Source organism: Pongo pygmaeus, chromosome 9, assembly GCF_028885625.2.
Source record: "Pongo pygmaeus isolate AG05252 chromosome 9, NHGRI_mPonPyg2-v2.0_pri, whole genome shotgun sequence".
NCBI lineage: Eukaryota > Metazoa > Chordata > Mammalia > Primates > Hominidae > Pongo > Pongo pygmaeus.
Genome location: NC_072382.2, coordinates 126,921,125 through 126,948,513, shown reverse-complemented (window position 1 = coordinate 126,948,513; position 27,389 = coordinate 126,921,125). Strand labels below are relative to the sequence as shown.

The 27,389-nt window shown below is 49.9% G+C and overlaps 2 protein-coding genes across 4 annotated transcripts in view; one reads left to right on the top strand and one right to left on the bottom strand.

The window, feature by feature from the left end:
- The window catches only part of PKNOX2 (PBX/knotted 1 homeobox 2), a 266,903-nt gene extending 247,365 nt beyond the window's left edge, over positions 1-19,538 (bottom strand). For 2 of the 3 annotated variants that reach the window (XM_063671572.1, XM_054439915.2), the window contains exon 1: positions 19,447-19,530. The gene's annotated coding sequence lies outside the window, so the exon portion shown is untranslated. Of the gene's footprint in view, positions 1-19,446 lie in introns of all 3 variants that reach the window. The other variant, XM_054439917.2, reaches the window with a different exon arrangement.
- Positions 19,539-19,614: 76 nt separating this feature from the next.
- On the top strand, positions 19,615-25,766 carry LOC129008103 (uncharacterized). Its single transcript, XM_054439913.2, has 3 exons — positions 19,615-19,883; positions 23,583-23,684; positions 25,529-25,766. Exons 1-3 carry the CDS (start codon positions 19,879-19,881, stop codon positions 25,734-25,736), a joined length of 315 nt encoding a protein of 104 aa, XP_054295888.1. The 5' UTR covers positions 19,615-19,878; the 3' UTR covers positions 25,737-25,766.
- The last annotated feature ends 1,623 nt before the right edge of the window (positions 25,767-27,389 follow it).

Here is a 27,389-nt window from a genome sequence, read left to right as displayed (position 1 = left end):
CCCACCCAACCTTCAAAGCCTGGCTCATGGGAGACAGGGTTTCTAATGGAAAAAGTTTGGATGCAGATGGGTCCGGATTCCAAATCTCAACTTACCAGCTGTGTGGCTTGGGCCTTTGCCATATGTGAAAATGGGGATAGTCATCCCCACATTCCAAGCCTGCTGAAGGGGAATGAGTATCAAGGGTCTGCCACACCATCTACCTCTTCTAGAGGTATCCTCTATCCTTGCAGTCCACTCAGTCTGTCCTTCCTCTGAAAGCATCACTCTTATTAGTGTTGTTCATTTGTTTTGGCAATGAGTCTTCTCTGTCCTGTAACATCTCTTGTGATGACCCATCCTCAGGTATTGTGACGTTAACTCCTTCAATATCATTAAACTTTCCATGGTTTCCATGCTTCTCTCCCCACTCAAACTGTCTGCTCCTTCACGTAGAGACCAAATCTTGTCATCTTTTATCTCCCTCCATGGTGGCTAGAACACAGTGGGTGCTAAATAAATTGAAAATGTATTTGAGGCAAATGGAGGGTCCACAGGCAACAAAAGAAACCTCACAGGAAACAGATCACATTTGCTCAGAGTAATAGCCCATTCATGTTCTCCACTCTGGATGTAACCGTTCCCTGCCCACACTGGCACTGAATGAACACTCCATTCATTGAGCACGTGAAATCTGCTGATGCCCTCCACTCAGTAAGGTCAACTGTAGTGGCTAATCCAGAAAAATATTCTCTCTGAAAAACATCACCTCTTTTTGTGAATTTTAGAATGTCTTTAGAAATGGTGTTTATCTTCTTAGTTTAGTGTGACCATTTAAAAGAGTCAATGTAAAAAAAAAGTTAATAAAAAAAGAGTCAGTGTCTTATGAGCATAGCTCACCCTCCATTAGAGAGAGGTGGCTCAGAGAGTGTGCTAAAGTGGCAGAGGGTAGCTGGCCAGGGATTTAATATGTGTCACCAACAATCCACAAAGCAGGCAAGCTACTGTCAGAAGAAGGATTCATTGCATGCTACAGCCACCATGTGCCTTGTCCCTTGGAGCTTAAAGGACTTCCCCAGCCTATTGAACCAGGATGTCCCCTGGGCTTGGGGCTGGGAAAGCCTGGGTGCTGATCAGCAGTGGAGCTTCGGATGAGTTACCACCTCCCTGGGCGTCAAGGTCCTCATATCAGAGAAGGCCAAATTAAACCAGAGGCTTTCCACGGTTCCTCTTGCAAGTTTCATTGGTTCCAAATAGTAATGAGCCTTTCTATTTTCCAGAAAGTCAAATAAGCCAGGGAAAGGGGGAAAAGACACACTTAAAGCCCCAGGATTCTGGCCCTCAGCCCAGCCTTGAAGGCAGGGACAACAGCAGTTCTCCTATCTTTACCTCTCTCCCCATAAAAAATCCAAGGGTCCTTCACCAGGCCCTTCTCTGTAGCTGCTGGCAGGCCAGGACAGTGCTATGAAATGGGCCAGGTGCCATGAATTTGGAGGAGCTGGGGAGGCCAGTTTCACAACCCAGCTTTCCTAAGAGAAAGAGGCTATTTCTTTCCATCCAAACCCAACACTGGGAACAAATGTAATGGCTCAGATGGCTTAGCCTGTTGTATGTAACATCTGTAATATGCCAGGTACTTTATTTGCCTTGGGCCATTTGAGTCCCAAAACAGCACCATGACATAGTTATTACAGTCCTCACATTTACAAATGAGGACACTGAGGCTCAAGTTAAGACATTTGGCCAAAGTCAAGGTGATAGTACACAGCCAATGGAAGATTTGAACCCTGGTCTGTCAAAAGCCAAAACCCTTTACCTTTCAGGTAGATCTTCCATAGACATCTATCTGCCTATCTCTGGGGGATTCAGCCACATAGAAGGAGCAATGGGATAGCCTTTAGTGGGTGCATGAGCCTTCAGTTCCACAACATTCTCTCCCTCTCTCCCGACTCATAGGGCAATCAACTGCCTGCCCAGGTTACCTGGGACTGGGGGGACCCCAGAAACAGACTTTCAGTGTGAAAGCCGTTACAATCCTGGGCAAACTGGGGTGGTTAGACAACCTCCAACTGAGACTTCTTTGTGCTTTATGGCTCCAAAAGAAAGCAAATGTATTTTTAGAATGCAAACATAATTGAGGGACATTATCAGTAACTCCGCTGAGGAGAGCAGCTTTAGGCCTGTCCCCTAGCGCAGCCCCAAAGAGCCAGGTCACACAATCAAAGAAACCTCTCTGTGTCCCAGCTTTAAGCTAAGACTGAGGGTAGCCAGTCTGGGTTGAACTGGGGATTGCGGGAGGTGGACAGAGAAAGGAAGTCGTCTGTAACTGAAGCCAAATGGGCCAGATTCCTTAAAAACATTGAGTCATGAAATGCTGATTGCACCTCCAGAGCATGGGGTTACTGGCCCATTTTACAGATGGAGCAGCCATCTTGGCATCTTCGAGACCATTTAGAGGATCTTCTCTGAATCTCCCAAACATTTAAGAAGGCTAGATCCTGAGGGGCTCACCAAGAGACTCCTCTCCCAAACTAGGCAAAGCCCCCATGACACAAGCCTGTGGGGAATTATTTCCATGGGAGACAGAGGCCAGGCCAGTGCCAAGTCCTGCTCCCAGCCCTCACTGGGCAGCTGGTAAACGACCTTGTTCAGGTCTGTTGCTCCCAAATGTATGTATTAAGGGAGGAGACTCCTCCCTACCAAAAGTCCCTCCTCAGACACTCCTAACCACTGTTCCCTTCCACCTGAGGATGGAAAACCAAGAGGGCAAAGCCTCTCTCCTGCTATCCAAACATTCTGCTTCCTTCAGGCAGCACCTCCTCCAGGAAGCCATCCCAGACTACTCCAGCCTGCAGTGTAACCTCCTCCCTTGACCTCACACTACTGCCTTGTAATGCATCTCACATTCTTGTCTTGTGCTATTATTTAACTTAATGTATAAGAGGATGAGTGCTGGTGAGAGACCACCTGGGTTCAAATCCTGACTTCTCCTCTTACTAGCCGTGTGGCTTTGAACAAGTTGCTAAACCTCTCTGTGCCTCAGGTTACTTAAATGTGAAAGAGGTATGGCAACATCCCCATAGAGTCATAGTGAGAACTGAATAAGTTAATAGGCATAAAGTTTTCATAACAGTGCCTGGTATGTGGTAAGCACCAGTTAGTGTTTGCTAGCATTATTTTAATGTTAATATCGATGTTAGTAAGCATTGTCTCCCTAGCTAAACTGGAAGTTCCTGAAGTGCAGGACTGGAATCTGATACTTCTTGCATTTTCCACCTTAGGCAGACTCCACCAAGTCAGAGCTAAATAATCGTTTCCTGTGGATTGACCTTGACAGAAAACATTCATTTTACCTCCTGGGAGAGAAGTGTGTCTGCCTGTCAGTTGCCAATAGCTGCCTTTACCAACATCCCACAAGGTGGCCCAAGGAGCAGCACCAGAGATCTTGGAGTGAAATTACAGCCCCTCAGGTCATGTGGCCCCAGGAGCAGAACACCAGGAAGCCGGAGACCACAGAGCAAACCCCCTTTTTCCCCAGGAGCTGTGTCATGCAAAAAAGCCAAAGCTTCGTGAAGAGTCCTGGAGTAAATCCCAGAGGCTTTGGTTCTCATTCTGGCTGCAAGCTCTGTGACCTTTCACAAGCCCCTGAAGTACCTCCCTGGGCCTCTGTTTACTCAGTTGTTAAATGAGAGAGTTGCTCAAAGACCAATGACTTAGTTCCTTCCAATTCTGACATTCCATGAGTCAATTTCAGAGTAAGGGAAAAAGCATCTTTGAATGAACCTGACACATCATTTCACGAAGAAACATCTCCCCCCATTCATTCACTCATTCATTCATTCCACAAACATTGCCTGGGCTTTTACTATAGCCAAGTACTATTCCGGATTAGAGCAGAGGGGGAAAAAAAGAGACAGAATCCAACAATCGCTCTAAAGAAAAATAAAGATGGAAAGGGAGAGCCAGGGAGGGGACAAAAGGGATTTCATTTTAGATGGGAAATGAGGAAAGCCTCATTGAGATGATGATATTGGAGGGAAAACCTGAAAAAGCAAGCAAGCTAGCAAGCCACGCAGATATCCAGGGAAAGAGTGCTCCCGGCAGAAGGACCAGTACACGCAGGGGCCCTCAGGCGGGAGCGTGCATGGCTGTTTCAGTTACAACAGGGGCGTCTAGAAGGCCTGTGTACCTGGAGTGAGCAGGACAGTGACAGGACATGAATTGGGGAGGTGGAGATTCAGCCATGGGGAGGACTTTGGCTTTTATTCAATTACAAACCCAGATCATCTAAGCTTTAACGTCAATGAATTTGATGTCATTCACATATATGCTGAGGGCAAAATACCTAATGTATGTGTTCATTTTTACCTCCACCCTCACCATCATGGATCTGCAATCTATTTATAATTTTTATTGTCATTATGTTCATTTTGGGGCAGAAAAATTGAGGCTTGGAAACATCTGTCTCTCTGTCCAGAACTATAGCCAAATGTTGGCCTGGTCTCCATTTCAGAATCTCAGACTCGGTTTACCCACCTCTCCCCACAGGTGCAGCCCTGCTTCAGAGTCAGACTCCAGAGCTTCTCTCGCAAGCTCCTCTGAGGCACAGCTCAGTGACTCGTGCCTGACCCGCCACTCTGCCCCAGCACCCCAGCTGCCGTCAGCCCTTGCAGGCACAGCCCTTCCTCCCTGCCAGGGGCCTTCAACTCTATGTTCCCCCTGCCTGGGACGCGATTTTTCTTCCGTGTTTTCTCAGTTTTGCCTTATCTCCCTTTAGGCTCAGCTCAAACATCACTCCCCAGGGAGGCCCTGCCCTGCTCTCTCCAGATAAAATCTTCCTGTTGAAGAATGCTCCCACAGTGTTAGGCTCTTCTCCTCAAAGCTCGTATGTCACTCATATTCTCACATTTATTCGTGTGATTTTTAAAAGTAACGTCTCTGTTCGCCATCTAACTGTGAACCCTACCAGGATAGAAGCCACCTGAGTTTGCTCACCTTTCTATCCCTGACACCAAGATAATGCTGAGCACATGCTCAGGATACCTAATAAATACTTGAGGAATAAGTGAATGAAAGAATGAATAAATCCTCAGGCCTTCTGTTCATTGAGCCCGGGGGACACACAGTGGGACAAACACAGGGTTCATTGGTTGGTTCCACGGGTGTGGCCAGAGCCATGGAACACATGGAAGAGGGCAAGGCTTGAAGGGGAAGGACCTGCGCCATCCGAGCCCGACAGCACACCGTGCACTTTACACGGGCTATCTCCTTTCATTGTCCCGGCTGCCACCTGAGTTGAGAATTACTGTACCAACTTACAGATAAGAGAACTGAGGCTCAGGAGGTAAGTTTTCCTGGGTCATATCGCAAGTGTTTCTATAGTTAAGCCCAGTCTTTGATTCTAAGGTCTACGCGCTTTCTGCTCTGCCCCAACTGCCCTGCCCTGGGCAGTTTCTTTCTTTCTCTTTCTCTCTCTCTTTCTTTCTTTCTTTCTTTCTTTTCTTTCCTTTCTTTCTTTCTTTCTTTCCTTTCTTCCTTCCTTCCTTCCTCCCTCCCTCCCTCCCTCCCTTCCTCCCTTCCTTCTTTCTCTCTCTTTCTTTCTCTCTCTCTCTTTCTTTCTTCTTTTTTTTTTTGAGACACAGTTTTGCTCTGTTGCCCAGGCTGGAGTGTAACAGCATGATCTCGGCTCACCGCAACCTCCACCTCTCGGGTTCAAGCGATTCTCCTGCCTCAGCCTCCTGAGTAGCTGGGATTACAGGCATGCGCCACAATGCTTGGCTAATTTTGTATTTTTAGTAGAGACAGGATTTCTCCATGTTGGTCAGGCTGGTCTCGATCTCCCAACCTGAGATGATCTGCCCACCTCGGCCTCCCAAAGTGCTGGGATTACAGGCATAAGCCACCACGTGCCCTGGGCAGTTTCTAACCCTCTGCCACTGATTTCCTCTGTGACCTTAGGTAAATTACTGTCCTTCTCTGAGCTTCAGTTTCCTCATATATAAAATACAGTGGTTGGGATGGATGGATGGATGGATGGATGGATGGATGGATTGTTTCATGTGTCCTTTCTAGTTCTGAGATGTTCTGACTTGAAGATTCTATGCTTCTAAATTTATAAAATCAAAAAATGAGCATTAAAGTACCTCACTCAATGTCAAAACACAGTAGACAATTCATAAATGTTCATTTCCTCCCTCTCTCCCTCCCTTCCTTCCTACTCCTATTACAAAGATTCTCTGCTTCACAGCCCTACTTGAGGCCACCTATGCTGTCTGGTTCTTTCAAGACACCCAGAGCACTGCTTCCCCTGCTTCTGCGAAGCCTCCCCAGGCTCTGACATTGCTGTCCCAGCCAGCTCAGGATCCTTAGTCAGCCGTTCTAGCTGTGCTCCCCAGAGAGGCCCACAGCCCGCAGCCTTCCTGCTTGCACTCCCTCCTGCCTCCTGCCTCCTGCCTCTGAAGGGGTACCTGGGTCCCGTGCAGCACTATGGGGAGAGAGAAGGAAGTGACGGGAAAGGAACTCACACATATGAGAACCTTCTGAGGCCAGGACTGGAGCAGGATCTTTGCTGTTACCTTACTGAATCCCCTGCACAGGGACATTGCTACTCTCATTTCACAAAAGGGAAGAAACTAAGGCTCAGACAGGTTAAGAAGTTGCCCAAGATCACATAGCCAGCAAGCAGCAGAAGCTGGGCTTTAACCCCTGCCTGCTTGACCCCAAAGCAGGTAACTTTTGCTAACTCTGAGGATGCCCAAACCCTAGGCAGGAGGCCACTGGCTTTCCTTTTCACATCCATGTAACCGTGGATTTATAGCCCTTGTCACTTAAGCCCATCAGTCTCTCTCTAACCTCCCCCTGCTGCCTCTCCTCGTTGCCCCCCTCCAAATTACAAGACTGCAAAATATTCACAAATTTTCCTCAGTCTTTCCAAAGGGAAGATACTGCCCTGGTCATGGCACCAAGTCCTCAAAAGACATTGTCAAGTTGACTCTCTCCCACGTAGGGGAAGAGGCCAGATCTGTCAAAGACTTTTTGTAATAAATATAGTCACCCTGTGGCTGGTGCTGAGCAAAATGGGCTGAATCATTTCTACCCCTGTCACAGCTGCTGCCCATGAGGGCTTTCCAGAAATCAGACTCGGGTAAGACGTGAACATGAACATTGCAAGGAAGCCCTAGGGTATCACCAGGGCCCTAACTGGGGCTGTAGGAAGAATGAGGAAGGGATGCCTGCATTTTCTAAAGGGTCCCCTGAAAACCTGTCCTCAAGGAGCATAGGATGGCAGAGGAGGGGGACAGGGGATGTGGGAATTGCATCCTGCTCTGTGATGCAGCCGACAGGGAAGCTCGGATGAGAGCAGAATCCCTGGCAGCATTCTCCTGGTGCCCGGCTGTCTTCCTCTCACCTTGTTCTGCCCTTGCCTGGGATGGAAAAGAAAATGCTGGGGAAGAAGGGGTTGGTCAACTCTCTCCCCAGGAAGGGCCCCACAGGAGGGACAAAACTCAGCATGAGGTCAGGCCAGGCTAGCCCAAGGTGACTAGAGTTCACGCGCCTACTCTTACCTAGTTCACGGCAAGTCTCCCTTCATGCCTTAGCTTAAAGCTCACTTCCTCCAGGATGTCCTCCAAGATCCTCCCAGACCCCCACAGTAGGTCATGCTCCCTGTTGAGGCCCTCTTGGCTTCCTGGACTTGTGGATGGCTCTTGTGGTTTAACTAATTACCCACGGAACTTGAACGTCTTCCTCTCCCATGATCTGTGAGCCCTCCCGGCAGGAACCCATCTGTCTAGTTCACGGTCATATCCCCAGCGCCTCCGCAGGGTCTGACACATAGAAGACACTCAGTAAAAATCTATCTAGTGAATGTGACTAGCAAGGAGGGAGCCAAGGCCAGCTTCAAGCCAACAGGACCTGGCAGAGGCCAACCCCCTCCTCACCCCAGGCCCCTGACAGCCTCCCACACTGGATTAGATGGGAAAACCTACTTGAGAAAAACCACGAGCACTTTGGAGGCCCCAATTCCGGTGGGCTGACTCCGAGTTTGAATTGGCAAAACCACCGGGTGCTCAGGAATCCCAGAGGGACTCATGCCTGCCCCAGCCACAAGGAAGTCACGGAAAGCCACCCTGCCAGCTTTGAATCACCTAAACATGGTTGTCATCACGCTGTGAGTGAGTACAAGAAGGCGTGTGAATTTGTGGGTATACTCTATTTTAAACTAATAAGAAATATACGGTCTGTGCCAACCAATTTTCTCCCCCACATGTTACATGCAAGGCACTGTGTAGGCACTGTCATTTATGTTTATACAACATGTATAACACATCCACATACATTAACTCACTTGATCTTCCCCATAGCCCTGACAGTAGGTGTTATTGCCACCAGTTGACTGATGGGAGGCCAGCTCTGACGGTCCCACAGTGAGCAGAGGGCTCTACCAAGGCCCACACCCATACCTGTTGCTTGTTCTACACTGGCCTGCCTCACTCATAGCTGGGTGACCTTGGGCAAATTCTCTTACCCTCTCTGAGCCTCACTTTTCTTCTTGGGTCTACATCAATGACTCAACAAAATAGTGGTGACAGCCCCCAGCACAGGGCCCAGCACAGAGCCTACCACATAGCAAAGGAGCCTCCGCTCGTCTGTGGCCTTCATGCTGGAGGTCTTGCACAGCTACCCAGAAATCACAGAGCTCAGGGAACATCCTTCTCCTGCCTTTAACTGCAAGCTAGCTGTGGCAGCCTGTCTCCCCAGAGCCCAGTTCCACCACGGCCAGGCCAGGGCCACCAGAACCAGGACTCTGTGCAGCAGAAATGCTGGCAAGTTCCCATCACCCCTGCCAGCAGTCAGTGGTGCTCCGTAGAGGACTGCCTGGGCATTGAAGCTCTCCTTCCTTCCTTCCTTCCTTCCTTCCTTCCTTCTTTCCTTCTTTCCTTCCTTCTTTCCTTCCTTCCTTCCTTCCTTCTTTCCTTCCTTCCTTCCTTCTTTCCTTCCTTCCTTCTTCTCAAACCCAGTGGAAATGACTTTGAAAAGTATTCCAGGAGACCAGATGTCCAGCTTGGAAAGAGGCTCCCCCTACAATCTAGAAGTCAGCAGGAGTTAGCAGGAGTCAACAGGAGTCAGCAGGAGTCAGCAGGAGTCAGCATTCCCCCATCTTGCTGCCACTAAGAGGCTCTCATGAATGGAGGTGACTTCTCAAGGGGTGCTATGCCAGTGCCGGAGACTAAGTCAGGTTCCTTGGAAACAGGCTTCAGGGAAGGCTGGAGGAATCCTTTCGATCTCCTTGGCTTTCCTCCAGAATCTGTCTCACAAGTCAAGAGGGCCCCAGGAGACCACTGCCCTACTATGAAACCGGTTGTCTCCTCCCAGAGCCGGTGGGTGGGGGGCAGAGTGGGAGAGGGGCCGGGAGAGGGGCTCCTTCCACCACCGCTATGTGGGCCACAGGGGAGCAGCAGTCTTGAGTTCCCACTCTGCCAGGCTCTCCTGCCTGATTTCTGTCCCCATGACCCTCCTGGAAGCTGGGGGACTCTGCAGGGTCCCTCTCAACAAGCACTCTCCCAGCCCCTGCAGACAAATAAATGAGGCCATCTACCTCTGCAATATATCTTCCCACCCGCTCACCTGCCTGGAGGTAGACAGGCCTTCCCACTGCTGGGCTAGGTGTTTTCTGGTGTCCTATCGCCTTCTACAAACTCATGATGCCTGATGGACCTCGCATGTACAGCCCATATAGTCGAAGAATAGACTCGAAAGGGGCCTTGAAGAGAGTGAAGGATAACCTGCTCCTTGTATAAAATGACGGTTCTGAAATCCAGGGAAGCTCAGAGACGAGTAAAGGTCACATAGCTTGTTCTCAATTTCACGTGTGTTTTGTTTGGTATCCTCATCAAAAATATGTAGCTCCTACAGGATGAGGCCACTGAGTGTTCCCCACAGCATGCTAATGGGCACTAATTAAATAGTGGGCTCAGGCCACACCTGTTGACAGGTGGATTCTTAGGGAGGAAATGAGAATGAGAACAAGCACCTGTCGCCCCTGGGCCCGGGGCATACACTCGACTCTGGGCATCTGTCTCCCTGCCCTGGACCTGCAGATAGAACTGACAATCTCCACAGAGGAAGGTCTCCTGGGAGGAAGGCAGGACAGCTCCTCAGAAGGAGGGGTCACATCACATTCAGACCTAGCACAGGACTTGGAACAGAGGAGCGTCCATTCCTTAACAATGCACTGTGGACTGAGGACTGTGAGGGGAAGCTCTGGGGTAGGGCTCACTCACCACTACTCCAGCACAGACCCACTGTGCTACGCTGGAACCCAGAGAGACTGTGCCCTCCCCTTACCTAATAGGAATTAGACAGATGCTACCACTAACGGGCTAAACTCCCGTTGGTGTCTGTCGGGCTTGACATCTGTCTGGATTGTGAGCTGATAACCATGGGCATGAGCCCCCGAGGGAATTCTTTCCACCCAGGGGACGAGCTTACACCTGGGCTGGCAGACCAAGGCTACACTGCAGCTTTGCTGCCCCCACTCATAGCCATGAGATACCCACTGCTCCTAAATCTACCTCTACCTCTTAGTGCGGGCCCTCCCAGCCCCACCTGAGACTGAAGACTTTGTGGAAGTAAAAAACAGATCTCCTACTTTGGTTTTCACAACAGTAGCTCTTCCCAGCATTTGCCAAAGATTTGAGTAATGGAGGAGATGAGTTTAGCTGGTTCTTTTATGAAAGATCTCGGGAGAGGAATCGGTAGAGCTCAGGAGTGTCTTGTGTTGTCTCCAGAAGGCTAAAGGAAGAACCATCATCGTAGAAGATAGTCCTGGGCTACCCTAAATAATGTGCTCCATTGTTACACACAGACACATCTGCACCCACTTCCTGGACCTGCCACTTTAGCCACTCTCTGAGCCCCAGTTTCTCTTACCTATAAAATGATACAATGCCCATTTTACCTGCTTCACAAGGCTAAGAGGATCACACAAGGGCATGTGAGAATGAGGTTTATGAGGAGAGAAGACTAATATTTATTCACCATGAGCTTGCCATGTGCCAACCACTTACAGATGTTTTCTTCCAGAGTTTTCACAGCAGTCTTAAATATGCTTGGTAGTATTATTATCCTCACCTATAAAGCCAAGAAAACGGAGGCTCAGAGAGGTTAAGTGATGTGCACACTGCTTAGCTGTAGTAGAACCAGGGTCAGAACCCAGAATCTGACTCCAAAGCCTGTGTTCCTTCCTCTAGCCCCACGCTGTCTCAACAAGAAAAGTAAACGTTGCTTTTTATGAAGAAGCCAGTGAGTCTTCAGATTGAAACTGCTGCCTCATGGAGCCATCCCCTATTGCTAGGACACATCCATTTGTCCCAGGCAGGCCATCAGAAGGGTCAGAACCAACCCCAAGCCCCCCACTGTCCTTAAGACTCTATACCACAGGGGCCAAGCCCCTGCAGTCTGTTGTCGTCATGATTCTTTGCTTGGATTTGTGGCGGTGGCGGTGGTTTTAATGATTGCCTAGCCACGAAGCAATCCAATTGGGAGAAAACACAGAATCATGGAACTTTGAGTAGAAGGGGACCTCTGAGAGCAAGTTCAAGCTCCTCATTGGGTAAGTGAGGACGCTGACATCCAGAGAAGGTAAGTCCCTTGTTGAAGGTCACACAGTCAGTCAGTGGCTGAGCCACAGTGGAATCCACCATCCTCAGACTATCAGTCCCGACCCCATTCTCTCCACCATCCTGATCACCCTGATATCAAACCACTTCATGGTTCCTGAGATGGAAGAGGGCTGGATGTGGGCCTATAGTCTCTGCTTTCTCTGCTTAGGGAAAAAGGGGATCTTAGGTAAGAAAGCCCTGTTGCAACCAGGAGTGAAGTGAGTTTGTTTGCCTCATGCACCAACTCATTGGTCTAAGTTCTACCCATTGAGAAGCCAACATGGAAAGGTCTGTTCGGAAATCCTTCAGTGCGTAAGGGAAACTGGACCCCAACAACGAGGCCTTACCTGGTGCTCCTGGGGCAGGGACAGCCCACTTCTGGCCACCTGGGATAGGCAGAGGGGGCTGAGCTCCTTCTTCTAGTCCAGGCTGCTCCCTTGCAGTCCCCAGGACAGCACAGAGCACCATGACCTAGGAGGCTCAAGTTGCACTCCCCTGCTGGCCAGCCGCTCAGCCAGTCCTCCTCTAACACTCTGCAGAGGCTCCCTTCCTCCCAGAAGTCTGCCCTGTGACTCCACTCTGTCCTGGTCACTCCACATCCTGCCCCACTGTTGCCTCCTGTGGTTAACACCTGGTTGGTGGCTTTTTCCACGTCATCTCTCTGTCCATCATCTCTCATGTCTGTGTGTTGTATGTGCCCCCTCTACCGTTAACCCCAGACACCCCTTATCCCCAAAGTGTCCTCAGGGTCTGTGTACCTGTTTTCTACTGCAGCCTCTGCCAGGGCTGTGCACAGCGGGCAGCACCAGGCCACAGCATTGACTGGCTATTTGTGCAATGCTGGTTGAAGGCACCAGTGACCTGGGAAAGGGCCCAAGCCAGGTTCTGGGGAAGCAAAAGGAAAGGGAAAGGGGTAATCCTCCAACTGGATCATCAGCTCCAACATAACATGACAGAGGAGAGTCAACCATGATTGAGCCTCTCCTCTGTGCCAGACAGCATGCTAGGGACTTAACAGATGCCCCTCAACAGTCCTATGAGCTATGTGCTTTTACTTCCCAATTTACAAATGGGGTAACTGGATCGAAGATGTTAAGCAACTTGTCTAGATCCACATGACAGGTAAAGAGCAGGGCTAGGCTCTAAACGAAGTTTTGCCTGATGCTAAGTAAAGCCCATACTCAACACTGCCCCCACCGCAAGCAAGCTCCTTGAGGACACGCTTCATGGCAATGTCTTGGCTTTGTTTTTGCTGCTGTCTCCTCAATGCCTAGGACTGTGCCGGGGACATAGAAGACGCTCTATAAATATTTGCTGAATGGAAGAACAAAGGGAATGGGTGAATGCCATGCTGCCCCTCCCCAGCAAGGCAGGACACCTGCCCGTGATGCCAGATTACTGGGTTCTATTTCCAAGAATCCTCAACAACTATTTGTTCCCTCTCTACTAGGTTTGGGATGGCGGTGTGAGTAGAGATGTAAGTTGAACACAAAAGACTACGTCCTAATGAGGTGGAGGATTTACAAGCCTCAGTGCCCTGTGACCTGCTGCTTCTGTGGCCGCTTTCTGGCCCATCTGGATCTGGCCCCTCCTCCACCCCAGCCTCCCCCCTCCCCCACTGGTCACCCCCACTGCCTTGACTGAGCCGTACTCAAATTGGCCACTTTCCTACTAAGCAGAGAACTAACAGTTACGCCACCCACCCCGGCCCTATCCGAACTCTCCAGAGTCTGCTCTGGGCCCCAGGGCCAGCTGCTTTTCTCCACATTCCAGCCAAAAATAATACAAGAATGAAGCTGTTTGGTGGAAACTTAATCTAATCTTCATTGCTTCAGTTTTAAAATATCCTGCCTGGTTTAGGGTTTCTTATTACACACAGGGATGTGTTTTTAGTGAGATAGGTCTTAGCAGAAACGTCCTTCTTGTAATTAGAAACCCAGGCAGGCTGGGCCTGCAGTGAGGCATCCAAGCCAAACAGCAGATCCTCTTGAAGACAACGCATTTGCAGCAAGCTCTTCTCAAGCTCTGCTTGACCACGTGAGATGAACTGAGCTGTCCCGGGCTTGCTTCTCCCTCTCTCCTGGGGGTTCTGGACGGGAGGAAAAGCTGGAGTTCAGGTAGAAAGACTGTGCCCTCCAACTGTTTCTCCCTCAACCCCCAGCCCTATCTCCCACCCCCAATCAAAATGGAGACTAAGATGTTGCCTGTGATTGGCTGAGAAGGAAATGAGGAGGAAAAATTACCCCAAGGAATCCCCAAAGACTAGGGAGTATTAAAGACAAGCATTCCACCGGAGCCACGTCTCCAGGATCAGAGCTAGCTTTTACAAATCAGACACCGGAACAGAAGGAGTCTACCAGTGCGCACACAGTTTTGTGTAAGTGCCGGGTGTAACTTCTTGGGCTTTCTGGCCCAGAATCTGCTTTGATCTGCCAGCAGAGACTGCTAAGAGGGGTTCAGGCCATGGCTAGCTCCAGACCAGCACCCAACCCCCGCAGCCGACCAGATGTCACACACACCAGTCAGGGCTCAGGCCTTGCCTTCCCAGTGGAATAAAGAGAAGGGGCTGCATTTCTGATAAGTCAGATTCTGCTTTCGTCTGATGCAGGAAAGCTATTCCAGGTAACACCATTCGGAAGAAGCAGGCTGGATCCCCCAACTGAGCCAAAATTGCCCCTCTTGGTAAAGTGTAGATGGTTTTTGGAATCACAGCAGGCCTTTCAAATTCTAGGATATAATGCAAGGCAGGAATTCAGCCCCTTTACTATAGCCTAAGAACTCCTGAGAGTTGTGGGGAAGGCCCTGGAGCCAGGCGAGGAAAGAAAACACACCAAAGAATGTGACTTTGCTGCTGAGAAGCCTCTATCTCCCATTTTCTTTACTCAGAGCGCAGCCTGTGCTTGATCCAAACCCATCCTCTCACCCTAGTGAGAACTGTGTGTGATACATTTCACTTTACAGATGAAGAAACCAAGGCCCAGAAGCTAGATGACCCACCGGAGTCATGCAGCCCAGGCAATAACAGAGTCAAAAGAGACCAGGCCACTAAATTTCAGCCTAAACACTAGCTCAGCATGCTGACCTGCCAACCTTGATTATCTGCCCACCACTTTCCTCCCTCCTTCCTCCCTTTCCCACCAGGTATTAGATTTAATTAAATTAGCAGATCCCCATCGCAACAATCCTGGCCATGCTGCCTGGATAGAACCCAGCCCGTGGAGCTCCTCCCTCTAAATTCTGCTTCTCAATATAATTCAATCTTCAATAAGTCACGGATCTCACGTGAAGTGTTTTATACAAAGCATGGTGTGTTGGCTAGACTCAAGCTAACGGTGGTTCATGATGATTTCATTTTCCATTAGAACTTCCTCAGTTTTTCCTCTGCAGCATCGTTTTCACCCTCTCCATACTCGGATCTGCGTTTTGTTTGATCCAGACACTTGGCTTCACATGCCGTCACCTCCGGCAATTCCATCACACGTTTATATATATCTTACAGCATCGCAGTCCTTGTGCCACACAGCGTAGGAAAAAGGAAAACTCATAACAGCCTTTCTCACCCTCCTCGAACTAATTTAGAAAATGTGCTCCAGATTAAATAAATCAGGAACAAAAGTCTGAGATTAGAGAGAGAATTTCAGAAAGTAGGGAGGGGGAAGCTAAATAAATAGCAAGGAAATCTTGCAACATGTTGGAAGCCTATAAATTTTATTGGTTGTTTCTTTAATAAAAACAAATTCAATTGCTAACAACGCAGTATTATTAAGCCTCTAACATTTAAACATCTAATTTTCCCCTGCTCTGCTGCTGTTTACGTTGCACATTGGATTCACGGAAGGTAAGGAAGTCAGGTCGATCGGTTTGGTTTGATTCCTAAACCAAGCTAACAGAGACCCCTTTAAAATCCAGCCGTTTTGCTTTCTAGGCATGCCTTGGTCCCTAATGAGTTACAGCCCAGGTTGAAGATGGACATGGCAGAAAGAAATTTAACACACACTCTGGTGCACCCATAAACTTCAAGGCCAAGGGAGAGGAGGTATGTTTCCAGTTAAGTTAGAACTCCATGAATTCAGGATTCTCCACTCACAAGACAGTAATTCTCCTTATTTCATCACTAACTTACTTCAAATGTGTTTATACAATTTATTGCTACTGAACTTCCAGGCAACTGGTGTAGAGTTAATGAAACCCAGCTTGGAGAAGCTTTGAGCTTTGAACAACTAACCACAGTTTAAATGGTTATGACATGCGGTCAAAGCCACAGCCTGAGCCCACTGCAGTTTCTGTGTTAGGACCTAGTCAAAAACCTTGTCATCTCACCTTTTGTGCCAAACAGATTGAAAAAGCAAAAAGCACTGAAAAACAGCCTGCCTTGTTCCTTCTCAAGATTCCCAGCCATTTAAACACATTTATCTTACTAAATGCGAGGCAAAGCCCCTCCCCCAGTCCCAAGTAAATATTTTAGTTGCAGTTTGAATTGGCAGCTGGGCTGAAATCCTGAAATCCAGTTTGGGTTTAACTGAACAGGGGTCAGGCCTACCTAAAGCAATGCTGGGAGAGGCTGCTGGGGAGGCACCGAGCAACATTTAAAGGCAGACTCACTGAAAGCCCAAAGGCAACAGGAGAGAATGAACAGATGAAACCGGACTGGAAAAGAAGCAAACTCGTCTTTCAGAATCACTTGGACATTAACTTTTATTAATTCTCATTGTCACATGGCGCCCTCCCCCAAGCTCTGTCCATGTGGGAACTCCAGCAAGCTCCCTCTTTTTAAACAGGCCCATTTTGGAAGAGTAAAGGGGAGGTACTGGATTTACCACTGCCGCACAATAAAAGCCCCTTTTGAAAGCAGCACTTTCATTAACTTAAAGCGATCTATAGACTTAAAAGCAGAGAGCAGTAAACTCCCAGAGAGGATCATAAAACAGCCAGTCTCAAGTTGGGTATACTTCAGTGCAATTCGCACGAGGCATTTTACTGTGAGCGGTGGTCGGGCCCATCTCCCTCCGGTAACCCCCTGCCCCTTATTCTGAGCAGCCTCTCTTTCTCTTGGCTTTCAAGCCTTTCCCGCTCACAAAGGGGAGGCGGTGACCAGGGAGTCTCCGTGGGGTCACGGCTCCCTCCCCCCTCGGGCTCTCAGCGGGAGAGAGCTCTCACGAATTCCAAGCCTACAAAACAACAGCCTTGGAGCTCCGCGGCGGCAGTCGCCGCGCCCCGGGCCGCCGAGGCCACTCGTCGTGGGTCGTGGGTCGTGCGTCTTCCGTGTCCTGTAAGGGCTGTCTGGCTCTCCCTGCCAGGGGTGCAGGGGGCTGGGATGGTGGGTTTAATATTAAAAGGAGGAAATCTCAAATCTTCCTCCCCTCAATGCCCTCCTCCCCCCGCTCCCCCCCCCCCCCACACACACACACTCTTTCTCTAGATGCTCAGAGAATAACCTACCTCCCTGGTCGGGACCCCTTCCCACCCCACACCCCAGAGCTAGGCCCAAGCTATGGGGATGCAGCCTGAGTGGGAGATTATGAGACCAGAAACGGGACCCTCCCTCCCCGCTTCCACCAAGGTCCTGGGGCCTCCGAAGGCCAGAACGGCAGAAAGAGCAGGAGGGCAGGGGCAGGGGCTTTGGGTAATACACCGTGTTATGTTTGAACACCATCATTCTCAGATTTGGGGCGGGGAGGATCGTCTAATCAGCCTAAAATGCGAAGCTTTTGGCTGCCACCAGTTATAGAGCATTTGAAACCCGAAAAGCTAATATCCTGAAGTCTCCGGACAGGAGAGATGACAGTAGGGCACTCCAAGCTTCCTCCTCCCCCGGGCGCACCAAAGGCCGGGTTTGTGGGCTTCTCAGTCCGGCGCGGGTAAGCACAGGAAGCGGCTCCAATCAGGGCACTGGAGTTCGAGCCGGTCCTACCCTGGGCCACAGCCCAGACTCCTCGGCCCACTGTGGCACCTCGCTGCTAGTGCTGCCCCCCGCCTTCATCGCAGGCCGCGGCCCCTGCGGGCCACCGCTCCCGCCCCGCCGCGCTGCGCCCGCAGACCCAAGTGGCTCCTGGAGCACTCCGAGCCGCCTGGGTCGGGTCCTCCGATCCACTCCCAGCCCCGCGAGGCTGCCCTGCCGCTTCGCCCAGAAGGTCTCTTCGATCTGTCCGCTTCCCGGAATCGCTTTCCTAGGACCGGGTCCTGTGTGGCCCAAGTCCTCTCCTCCTAAAGAAACACTTTCGGGGGGAAGCAGCAAAAATTCGGGGCTCGCCTGCCATGGCTCAGATCAACTACTTTCACCGCCTACCTGAACGCTTTTTCACACGCGGAGCTCCAGGACCCCTCGTGCGACCCTCCCCAAATTCCAATAGCTTCCACCACAAGAAAAAGCTGTGATCCTGTTACTGAATCCTAAAAACGCCACCCGTTCCTCCAGCCCCCAACTCCGACCTCCAGCCCTCTGCTCTGGCCGGCGTGTAAACTACTTATCGGCCCTTCAATCCCCATTCCGTAAACAGTCTGGATCCTATAAACCAAACTCTAGACTGGTCCTGAAACCCAGCCCTAATTCAGGCCGATCCACAAGCCCCTACCCCTCAATTCTCAACCCAAGTCTCCCCACCGCGCGGAAACCCCCGACTCCCCCGTGAAGAGCCCCGGGAAAGGGCGGCCCATTTCGCTCCTTTCTTCCTGGGTGTCGGGAGCCAGGAAAGCCCCGTCACCTAACCCGAAAGAAATGCAAACTTTGAGCGGCAGATTCTGCACCCTGCCCCATCCCCCTCAGCTCTCCGCTCTCGATCGCTTTCCGTCCCCTCTTTTACGAACTCATCCCCTAGTTCTCGAGCCAGAAGGGCTCCCTATTCCCAAGCCTCGCGCGGGCCCCTACGCCCGCCTCACCAAAGATCCCCAACAATCATGGAAAGCCGGTGACCCTACACATTCTCGCTCCTCCCTGGGTGAGGGTCCCTGCGCGTAGCCCCTCGGATCCTGGCTTCCCGGACCCCACCGGTGTTCCCCTGTCTCCACTGATCCGTCTGCAAACCCCCATTCGCCCTGCCTCCCCAGGGCCGCGGCTCCTCGACTCCTCCGGTCACCTGGCCCCAGCCTGGGACCGCTCCCGCCTGCAGCCGCTGGAAAGCAGCTCCAGGCTGGTGGCGCCGAGTAAGCGCCGGCCCCAGGGACGCCCAAAGCCGGGAGAAAGAGAACCTGGAGCCTGCCCGCGGTTCCCAGCCTCGCCCTGCGGAGCGCCCGGCCGGGAGCCTCCTGCACCCGGGCTCCGGCCGGCGTGCCTGTTCCTATTCTCGGGTCCCCTGGCGCTCCCGGCGCACAGCTCCCCGCCCGCCCGCTACGGGGTTGGGCCCGCGGCGATCCGAGTCCGCAGCCCGGCTCCTTGCACCGGCGGACAATGCGCGGCCGGCCACGGGCCCAAGCGCGGCGAGGCGGCGGCGGCGGCGGGGCTGAGCGCTGGCCGGGCAGGGGAGCGGGCGGCCCGCGGGGCTCTCGCAGCCTTCGTGCCGGGCCTCGCCGCCCCTCGCGCTTCTCCGCTCGGCGCTCTCCCGGCGCTTCCCCAGCTTCTCTCTGCACGCTCCCGCAGTCCCTCGCTGCTCCCTGCCTCCCTCCTCCCTGCTGCCTCCCTCTCTCTCCTCCCTGCTGCCTCCCTCTCTCCCTCTCTCCTCCTTGCCCTGTCGCAATGAATAATACTCTGGCTTGGGGACTGGAATAAAACACACGCGCTCTGAGGCAGCCGCCCGCAGCAGCAGCCGCCGCCGCGCCGCCGCCGCCGCCTGCAAAAGCGTCTCTGACATGGAAATGAATGACAGCTTACCTGATGCCAATCTTCATCAGACTGACACCGGCGTGACAACACAGCCTATACTTCCCAGCACTGCTCGGGACGTCAGCGGCACAGGGACCCGCCCCCCGGACCCCCCCCCTTCACACACCTCCCCTCTCCCCACTCCCCCTTTCTCCCCACCCCCCATCACCCCCACCCACTCCCGGCCCGGCCGCTGCCAAGTCGGAGGAGCCGCTGGAGTGTCTCCCTCTACTGGAGGCTCTCGGGCGGCGGGCGCCGGCCTGCTCCTGCGGCGGGGAGGCCGCCGGCCTGGAGAAGCGGCTCCACTCGCGAGGAACCTCGGATGGGGAGCGCGATGGACCCCCAGGAACTCAGGAGCACCTTCCCTCCCCCAAGCCAAGTCCTCCTTAGCGAATAACCGGGGCCGAGTTCCAAGATATCACCGGTGCTGAGGGGACCGAGATGAGGTGAGATTTTCTGTGGACCCCAAGAGAACTCCCCAGAAATGATGAAACTTAAAACGGGCAAGAAATCCTTCCTTCCACCAGCACTCCTCCTCCCCCTTTTCCTGCCTGGCTGGCCTCATTTTTATGATTGCATTTGAATAATTCTCATTACCCTGGCCCCAGAAAAGGTGTTCAGATGACACTCTGGTTAGTTATTCCTGGTCTCAAGAGCTTTTTCTGCTGTGGGCTTCCCGGGGTGTCTGGTTCAAGGTGGGGCAGAGGGAGAGAGGAAAGAGTGGAGAGGCTTTGTCAGTAAAGCACTTCTTTGCAAATGTCAGGCAAGCCTGTTCTAAGCCACTGCTATTTTTATTCTAATAAAAAGTCTTCAAGAAACTCAGTGAGTTCCCAGAGTTCTGGGGGCTGGGGTGCAGTCATATAAAGGGAAAGACCAGCTGGGCTGTTTCAGCCTGGGCCTGCTGGGGTGGCTTCATCTACATCAGGGAGGAAATGGGCTCCTTGCATGCCCTCTACAGTGGAAGACAAAAGCAGGCATGTGTAGACCCACAAGTGCCTCCATTCACTCAACAGAGATCACAGTCCTACTAAGAGCCACACACGGGAGCACGCATGCTTGCTTCCACAACTTAGCACATGGCCCTCTGCATAAAGGGACAAGAGAACCCCTTCTGCCTCTGGAAGTTTGCTTCTTGCTCCCCATAGAGGAGCCCTTTCAGCCAGTCGGGCAGCCATTTATCCTCTGACCCCAGGCCAGGCAGGGGGCCTGGAAGAAGCCCAGACAAAGACACCGACATAAGCGGGAAAGCAGAAAGTGAAACCCAGCCGCCGGGTTTTCAGTAAAGAATCTGACCCAAGAAGTCGAAGGCAGCCCCTGAGCTCTTCTCAGGCCTCTGGGTTGCCACTCACCTGCCTCCGTCATGGGCAAGGATGAGAGCTGTTAGCATTGCCTGGCTCAGGGGAGGCAATTGAGACCCTTCTTATATCACATCCCAGATACACACACTACTGTTTGTCCAGATCCTCCCAGTACCCTCAAATCCACCCTCCAACGTTGCTTGTGGGAGAAACTCTTCAGTGGTAGCCCCCATTATAGACAGATTAGAATCCTCTCACCTTCACATAGAACCTCCAAAAACTTCACTAGGTGGATTTATGTCACCCTAGCCTCTGATCTGCGGTCAGAGTCTCTGGCTGCTGACAGCATAATCGCTATTATATATTACACATTGTATAATAATATAATAATAATGAATGCACTTTCCCTTTTTATGTGGTGCAGAAGCGGCCAGATTCTCCAACCCAGAGGCTGGAGGTCAGGCTGCCATAAACTCCCAGAGGGAAGCCCTCTTCAGATAAGGGAGGGGGAGGGGAGATCCATTTGTCTCTGCCCAGGACCCCTGGAGGGAGGGGTTTCTCTCTTTCCATGGCTCCCAGTGAGTTGCTACAGCCTGCAGAGTCAGAGGGGAAAATCAGGCTGAATTCACCCCATCAGAGAGGTGTCAGTGAGCCACAAACAGGACCGCAGGCAACAGCCTTGCATCACTGATTTACACCTGTCACACCCCTTGTTTTCTGAAATCTAGTTCAATGCCCAACACTTTCCTGATATGGGAGATCCATTGCCATGAGCTATTGATTTTTGGAGTCTTTAAATACTATGATTTTCACTAATACCTTTTTGGTGCTTTAAACTGCACATCGTAGTTTTAAGTAAATATATCTTGCTTTGACTATTTTTGTCATTTGCAAGAGCTTAAAAAATGATTATCCAAAATATAACCATCGTTTTTATAATCACTGAAGGCAAATATTTTCCCTGCACCCACCAGAAGCTCTGCCGTGTGCTAGCACTAAGAATAAAGAGCAGAAGCAAAGAGGCTCATGTTATGGCTCCTGTCCTCAAGGAGCATTCATTTGTTGAAGAAGACAAAGCGCCAATATGTAAAACATTAAGTAGCAATAATACAGGAATCAACAGAAGACACAAGCTAGTAAATAATTAATGAACAAATGAGTTGTCAATATGTCAAATTCCATGAGTTCCACATCTCAGTTTTGGCTCTGTCAATGAGTAGAGAAAGAATAGAGTAGAAATTAAGAATTCACTACAGATACTCTACAATTTCTTCCCCATCATCCCTCTGAGGATGAAGAAGAGAATGGAGAGGAATGTACATGCTGTATTGTATAAGCCATCAACACACTGACATTAACCAAATAGAAGTTTCTACAAATCCTACTTATCACTCCTAAATTTTGGAGTTCCTGTTTGGTTCTGGGCCCTCTTCTCACTCTACCTGCACTTTGTCTGTGGTATAAGCAGCCCACACCAGCCCAGGCTGCCTCCTCCAACCTTCCAATGTGGGTGATCAATGGCCCAACTGAATTCTGCCAATGTCACAATATGAATAAAAATTTAAGACCTGTCTGTATTAGTTTGCTCAAGCTGCCATAACAAAATGCCACACACTGGATGGATTCAACAAGAGACATTGATTTTCTTACAGTTGTGGAGGCTGGAAGTTCAAGATCAAGGTGCCAGCAGAGTTGGTTTCTGGAGAGGCCTCTCCTCCTGGCTTGTAGATGGCACCTTCTCACTGTGCCCTCGCATAGCCTCTCCTCTGTGTACACAGGCAGAGAGACAGCTCTGGTGGTCTCTCCCTCATCTTATAAGGACAGTCCTGTTGGATTGCGGCCTACCCTTATGACCTCGCTTAACCCCCCTAAAGGCCCTGTCTTCATATACGGTCACATTGGGGGTTAGGGTGTCAACATATTAATTTGGGTGGCGGGCACAATTTAGTCCATAATACCACCCAACTACCAGTTCCCTTCACTCTCAACTTAATTATTTTTAATGAATATTGATAGATTGCGAGTTCCCTGAGGATGGGGACAATATCTTATTTCATCTTAGGATCCCTAAAACCTGGTCCAGTGCCCAATCCAGAAAACATATTAAAGAAATGCTTGTTGGATTGAACTGAATGAAATGTATTTCTCCATCATTGTTCCAGTCCTAGTTGACAGACTTATCACCAGTCACCTGGAATATTTTGATAATTTTCTAACTGGTCTAAATGCCTCCAGTATCTCCAATCCCTCCTATACACTTGCACAAGGATGTTCTTCCTACAACAAAGGTTGGATCACACCTTGGTTTCCCCTGAAAATCATCAGTAGCTTTCCATTGCTTATAAGATTTAGCCTAAAAAGTTACTGGGCCTTATAATAAAAAGAAGGACCTTGAATGCCACACTCCTTAGCATGGCCTTCAAGTTCGTCCTCCTCATCTGGCCCTGATTCCGTTTCAGGCTAATCTGCTGCATTCCTGCCAACACCTCCCCAATTCCACCTTCTAGTGATTTCCAGTGCTTCCTGCTGCATCAGAACCCCCACCCCAACCCCCGGGGAACTTCTTTATAATTCAGGGTTCCAGGTTCCACCCCTAGAGAAATCAGTCTGGAGAAAGGCCTAGGAGCCCATATTTTAAAAGCCACTGCAGTTGTGAGGTTTGGGAACTTCCACTCTACCCAGCACTCCTGCTCCAGATCATGGGCCCCAGAATACATTCTGGATTCTGGGCCCTTCCTGTACTTGCTCACACTCTTCCTTCAGCCCTGGGTTTTCATTCCCCCTTTTCCTACCTTCCGAATCCTATCTGCTTGTAAGCTTTCATGGAAACATCACCACTCTTCAAAGGATCCTTGGATCCCCCAAAAGAGAACACCAGCTCTGGAATCACCAGGCCTGGCTCAGCTCTCCACCCTGTAATGAAATGGCCAGCTATCTGGGACATTACTGGCGAGTGCCAAGTCTCAGTTTCTGTGTTTGTGAAATGAGGATGATAATAGAATCCAACTCATGAGACCATGGGGATTAAATAAAATCACAAATCTAACAAGCTTAGCACAGTCCCTGGCACATGGGAGGCTCTTCAATAAATGAATGGCGGCATTAGGTTTAATAGCCCTTTACCCAGGGCTGCCCAGTACTTTGCATTTCCCTTTGCCTTTGCCTTTGCCTTTATTATAGTGCTTATTTAATTGGCCTGAGGAAGGGAGATATTGTTTACGGAGAAAGCTGCCACAGGCCCTGAGGGCTGCAACACGGATAATGGGAGCAAGGAAATGAGGGCAGGGGGACGCTTCTCTCTACCTAAGGCCTTCTTCCTGACCCTGGATCCAGGTGGGGCTGTGGTGGGGGGAGCCAGGGCCAAGTGAGGAAGACTCTGTTCCTGATGAAATAATGCAGGAAGGGCACATCCTTTGGAGAAAGGGGTGGACAGACAAGGGGAGACCTGAGAGGTATAAGAACTCAGATGCTAGAAATCCTCCAAAAGGGAGTGTGGGTCCAGGATTTTGCTCTGAGCTGAAAGCTGGGATGTCCAGGCCCCTTGCCCATCTCTGATTTTTTTTTGACCCTGGGAAAGCCTCTCAGCTCCCTCATCCCACTCCCACCCTCTGAAGCAGGGGGATGAAGCCTGTCCTCTGGGCACACGATAGGCAATTAATTGGGTCATGCCTTTAACCAGCTCCTCTAATATAGGAGCAATATAATCCCCAAAGCTTTTTTAAAATCCATCTTCTTTATGGTACTGATGCACTTTGGGGAAGTTTCTTCAAGCACTGTCTCCTCCCCATCCCTTACTTATCCCAAGCATCTCCCCACCCCACCCCAAGTCCCCCCCCCCCCGCCCCACACACACACAGATACCAGCTCTCAGGTGGGAGCTGTCCTGGCCTTAGCTCCAGATAAGAGGATCTGTGGGTGGCAGGAAAGGAAAAAGAAGATTTCTGAGTAATTTCAAAGTTCTTTCTAGGTTCTAGCAAGGGGTGGGAAGGATCACAGCCAGCTTGAAAGAACTGAGAGAGATTGGAAGAGAGAATATTTAGACTATATTTAGGAAGAGAAGAGAGAATGTTATGACGATTTCCAAAAAGAGCCATTTCTGGGAAATGCCATCCCAAAAGTTTGGCCAAAAAAATTTGAGAAAGAAGGATTTAAACCTGTGCTGTCCACTACAGCAGCCACTAGCCACATGTAGGCCCTGAGCGCTTGAAAGGTGGCTAGTCCTAACTGTGATGGGCTGTGTGGGTAATAAATTTAGAAGATTTCATCTATAAAAAAGAATATGAAACATTTCATTCAGAATTATTTTATATGTATTACATATTAAAATAGTAATATTTTGGATACATGGAGTTAAATAAAAATATGATAGGTCATTAAAAATATCTTCACCTGTTTCTTTTTACTTTTTCAGTGTGGCCACTAGCAAATTTAAAATTACTATGTGACTTGCATTCCATTTATTGAAGCCTCCCTTCCAGGCTTCATTTTTGTTCTGGTAGAAGCTATGTTTGGATGCTGAAACCTTTATTATTTATCATGTATCACTCCAGCTCTCCAGCTCTTCCATCTCTTCTGCTTCTGCCGACCCCACAGAGGACCAGCATGAAAGGAGATCATTAGGTTATTCAGGGCCTCCCTCAGACTGCAGAGGTGGCTAAGAACTCCCCGCCCACAACCCCTGCCCACGGTTACATGGAGTTTTGAAAGCATTATTCTCCCCAAACAAAAACCACCTCTCCCATTTGGACTGAAGGATCCATCCCTGAGCCCTTTGTCTCCTATCTCCTTTTCAGTACCCTCCTCGCCATCAGAACTGTCACTCCCGCTGCCATCAGAACTATCACTCCCGCTGCCATCATCCTCTCCTTCAGCCCCAACTCCATTGTCATCACTCGCATCACCACCACCTCACACAGAACCATCTGCATCCTTCTGCTCACCCAGTGGACCCTCTCCTCCCTGCACCCAGGGAGGAACCCTATCAGCATTTGCTGCCTTTGATGCTGCCTCCAAACTCTAAGCCCTCCTGAGCTGAGGACTTTGCATGGCGGGGCTCCCAACAGTATTCTGGCAGCCGGGCCCCATGGCAGCCAGACTGCAGGGCTCAGAGAAACAACCAACAACCCTGGGAAGGGGTGAAGGCCACATGCCCTGCAGAAGATGGTCCCGTCTTATCGCATTAGAGAGGGACAGTGAAGAAGAGTGACCAAATGAGAGAGCAAGAAACCCCCAGCTTACCTCGCATAGGGACCACGGTTTACTTAGCAAGGAAGAACAAAACAGAACAACAGCAATAATAATAGCTAATATGTATTGCTTATTTGCTGGGTGCCAGACTCCATGCTGAGTGCCGAACATGCATTGTTCATCAGATTTCCACAGCACCCCTATGAAGCTTAGGGAAGTGAAGGAACTTGTCGCCAGGTGTGAACTCAGACAGGCTGCCATCAGAACCCACACTCCAAACCACCATTCTGAATTGCTCCTTCATAAAGCATAAACGTTCACTCCCTTGTCCCCCTCATCCATTCATTTATTCGCTGATTCACTCATTCAGCATGCATACACTGATAGCCTCTAAGAAACTTACCAGCTCATTGGTTCCCATTCAGCATCTAGGCTGTCCAGGCACATAGAAGGCACTCGGCTATGAAGATGAATAAATCAGAATCCCTGAACTCCCAGAAATCTTAAAGGTTTTCAGGGGACATGAGAGATGTGGAAAAGCCTAATTCTGCCTTCAGATCACACCCATATTTTACAGGAGAAACTGAGGCCTAGTAGGAGGGACATGGAAAGGGTGTTCAAATCTCTCCCGATTTCACAGTCAAGTAAGAGTCCACTTGGATTCTCAACACAAATCAGGGTTTGTCTTCCAGCCTCACCCATCTCCGGAGATTTTGCATATATATTGTGTCACTGCTTGGCTGTGTGGTCCTTTTGACGGACTCAGTAAGTCTCTTTCTGCCTTTATTCCCATTGGCTACTTTCACAATACCCAGTGGTAATGTCCACACCCAAATCAAAACTCATCCACTCCAGAAACTACTTAATTCAGGACACCTACGTCCTGTATTCCCAGAGCTTATGTGTTCACATTCCCATCATAGTAGTATACATTTGTATGTTCCTTTGTACATGTTCTTAAATTTCAAATGCGTATGCATTAGTTCAAGCAGCTTTTGAACTTCATGAAGGCAAGGACTTAGTGTTTCTTTTATATCCTACCTTCTCCTTCCCAATCTCTCAGTCTCTCAGCATCTGGTAACAATCTCAGCCTATTCAAATTAACTAATAAATGCAAATTTCTTGACCTTCTATGCAGACATAATCTGTGTGTGCATGAGTGTGTGTGTGTCTGCCTGGGTAGTAACTTGAACCAGTACGGATAGCAGGGGTGTTTGTGTATACAAAGTGTCAGTGTAAGCGTATGTACGTCTGTGTGTGTATGTGGATGAATTCTCCAGCTATTAGAGTTAGGGAAGCTTAGACACACATCAGCACAATCCATCAATTTCCAGACATTATCTCTCATGATAATTTCCTGCCAAATCTTTGAGTTGCAATTAAGAAAGTAGATAATTTGAAACATTTTCCTCTGCATGTTGAGATGGATTATAATCCTAATTTGATAAAGACTCTTAATGACTCATT

Coding starts and splice junctions, on each gene's coding strand:
- LOC129008103 (XM_054439913.2), top strand. Junction 23,685..25,528: donor AGCTATCTGGGACATTACTG/GCGAGTGCCAAG, acceptor TCTCCTTTTCAG/TACCCTCCTCGCCATCAGAA.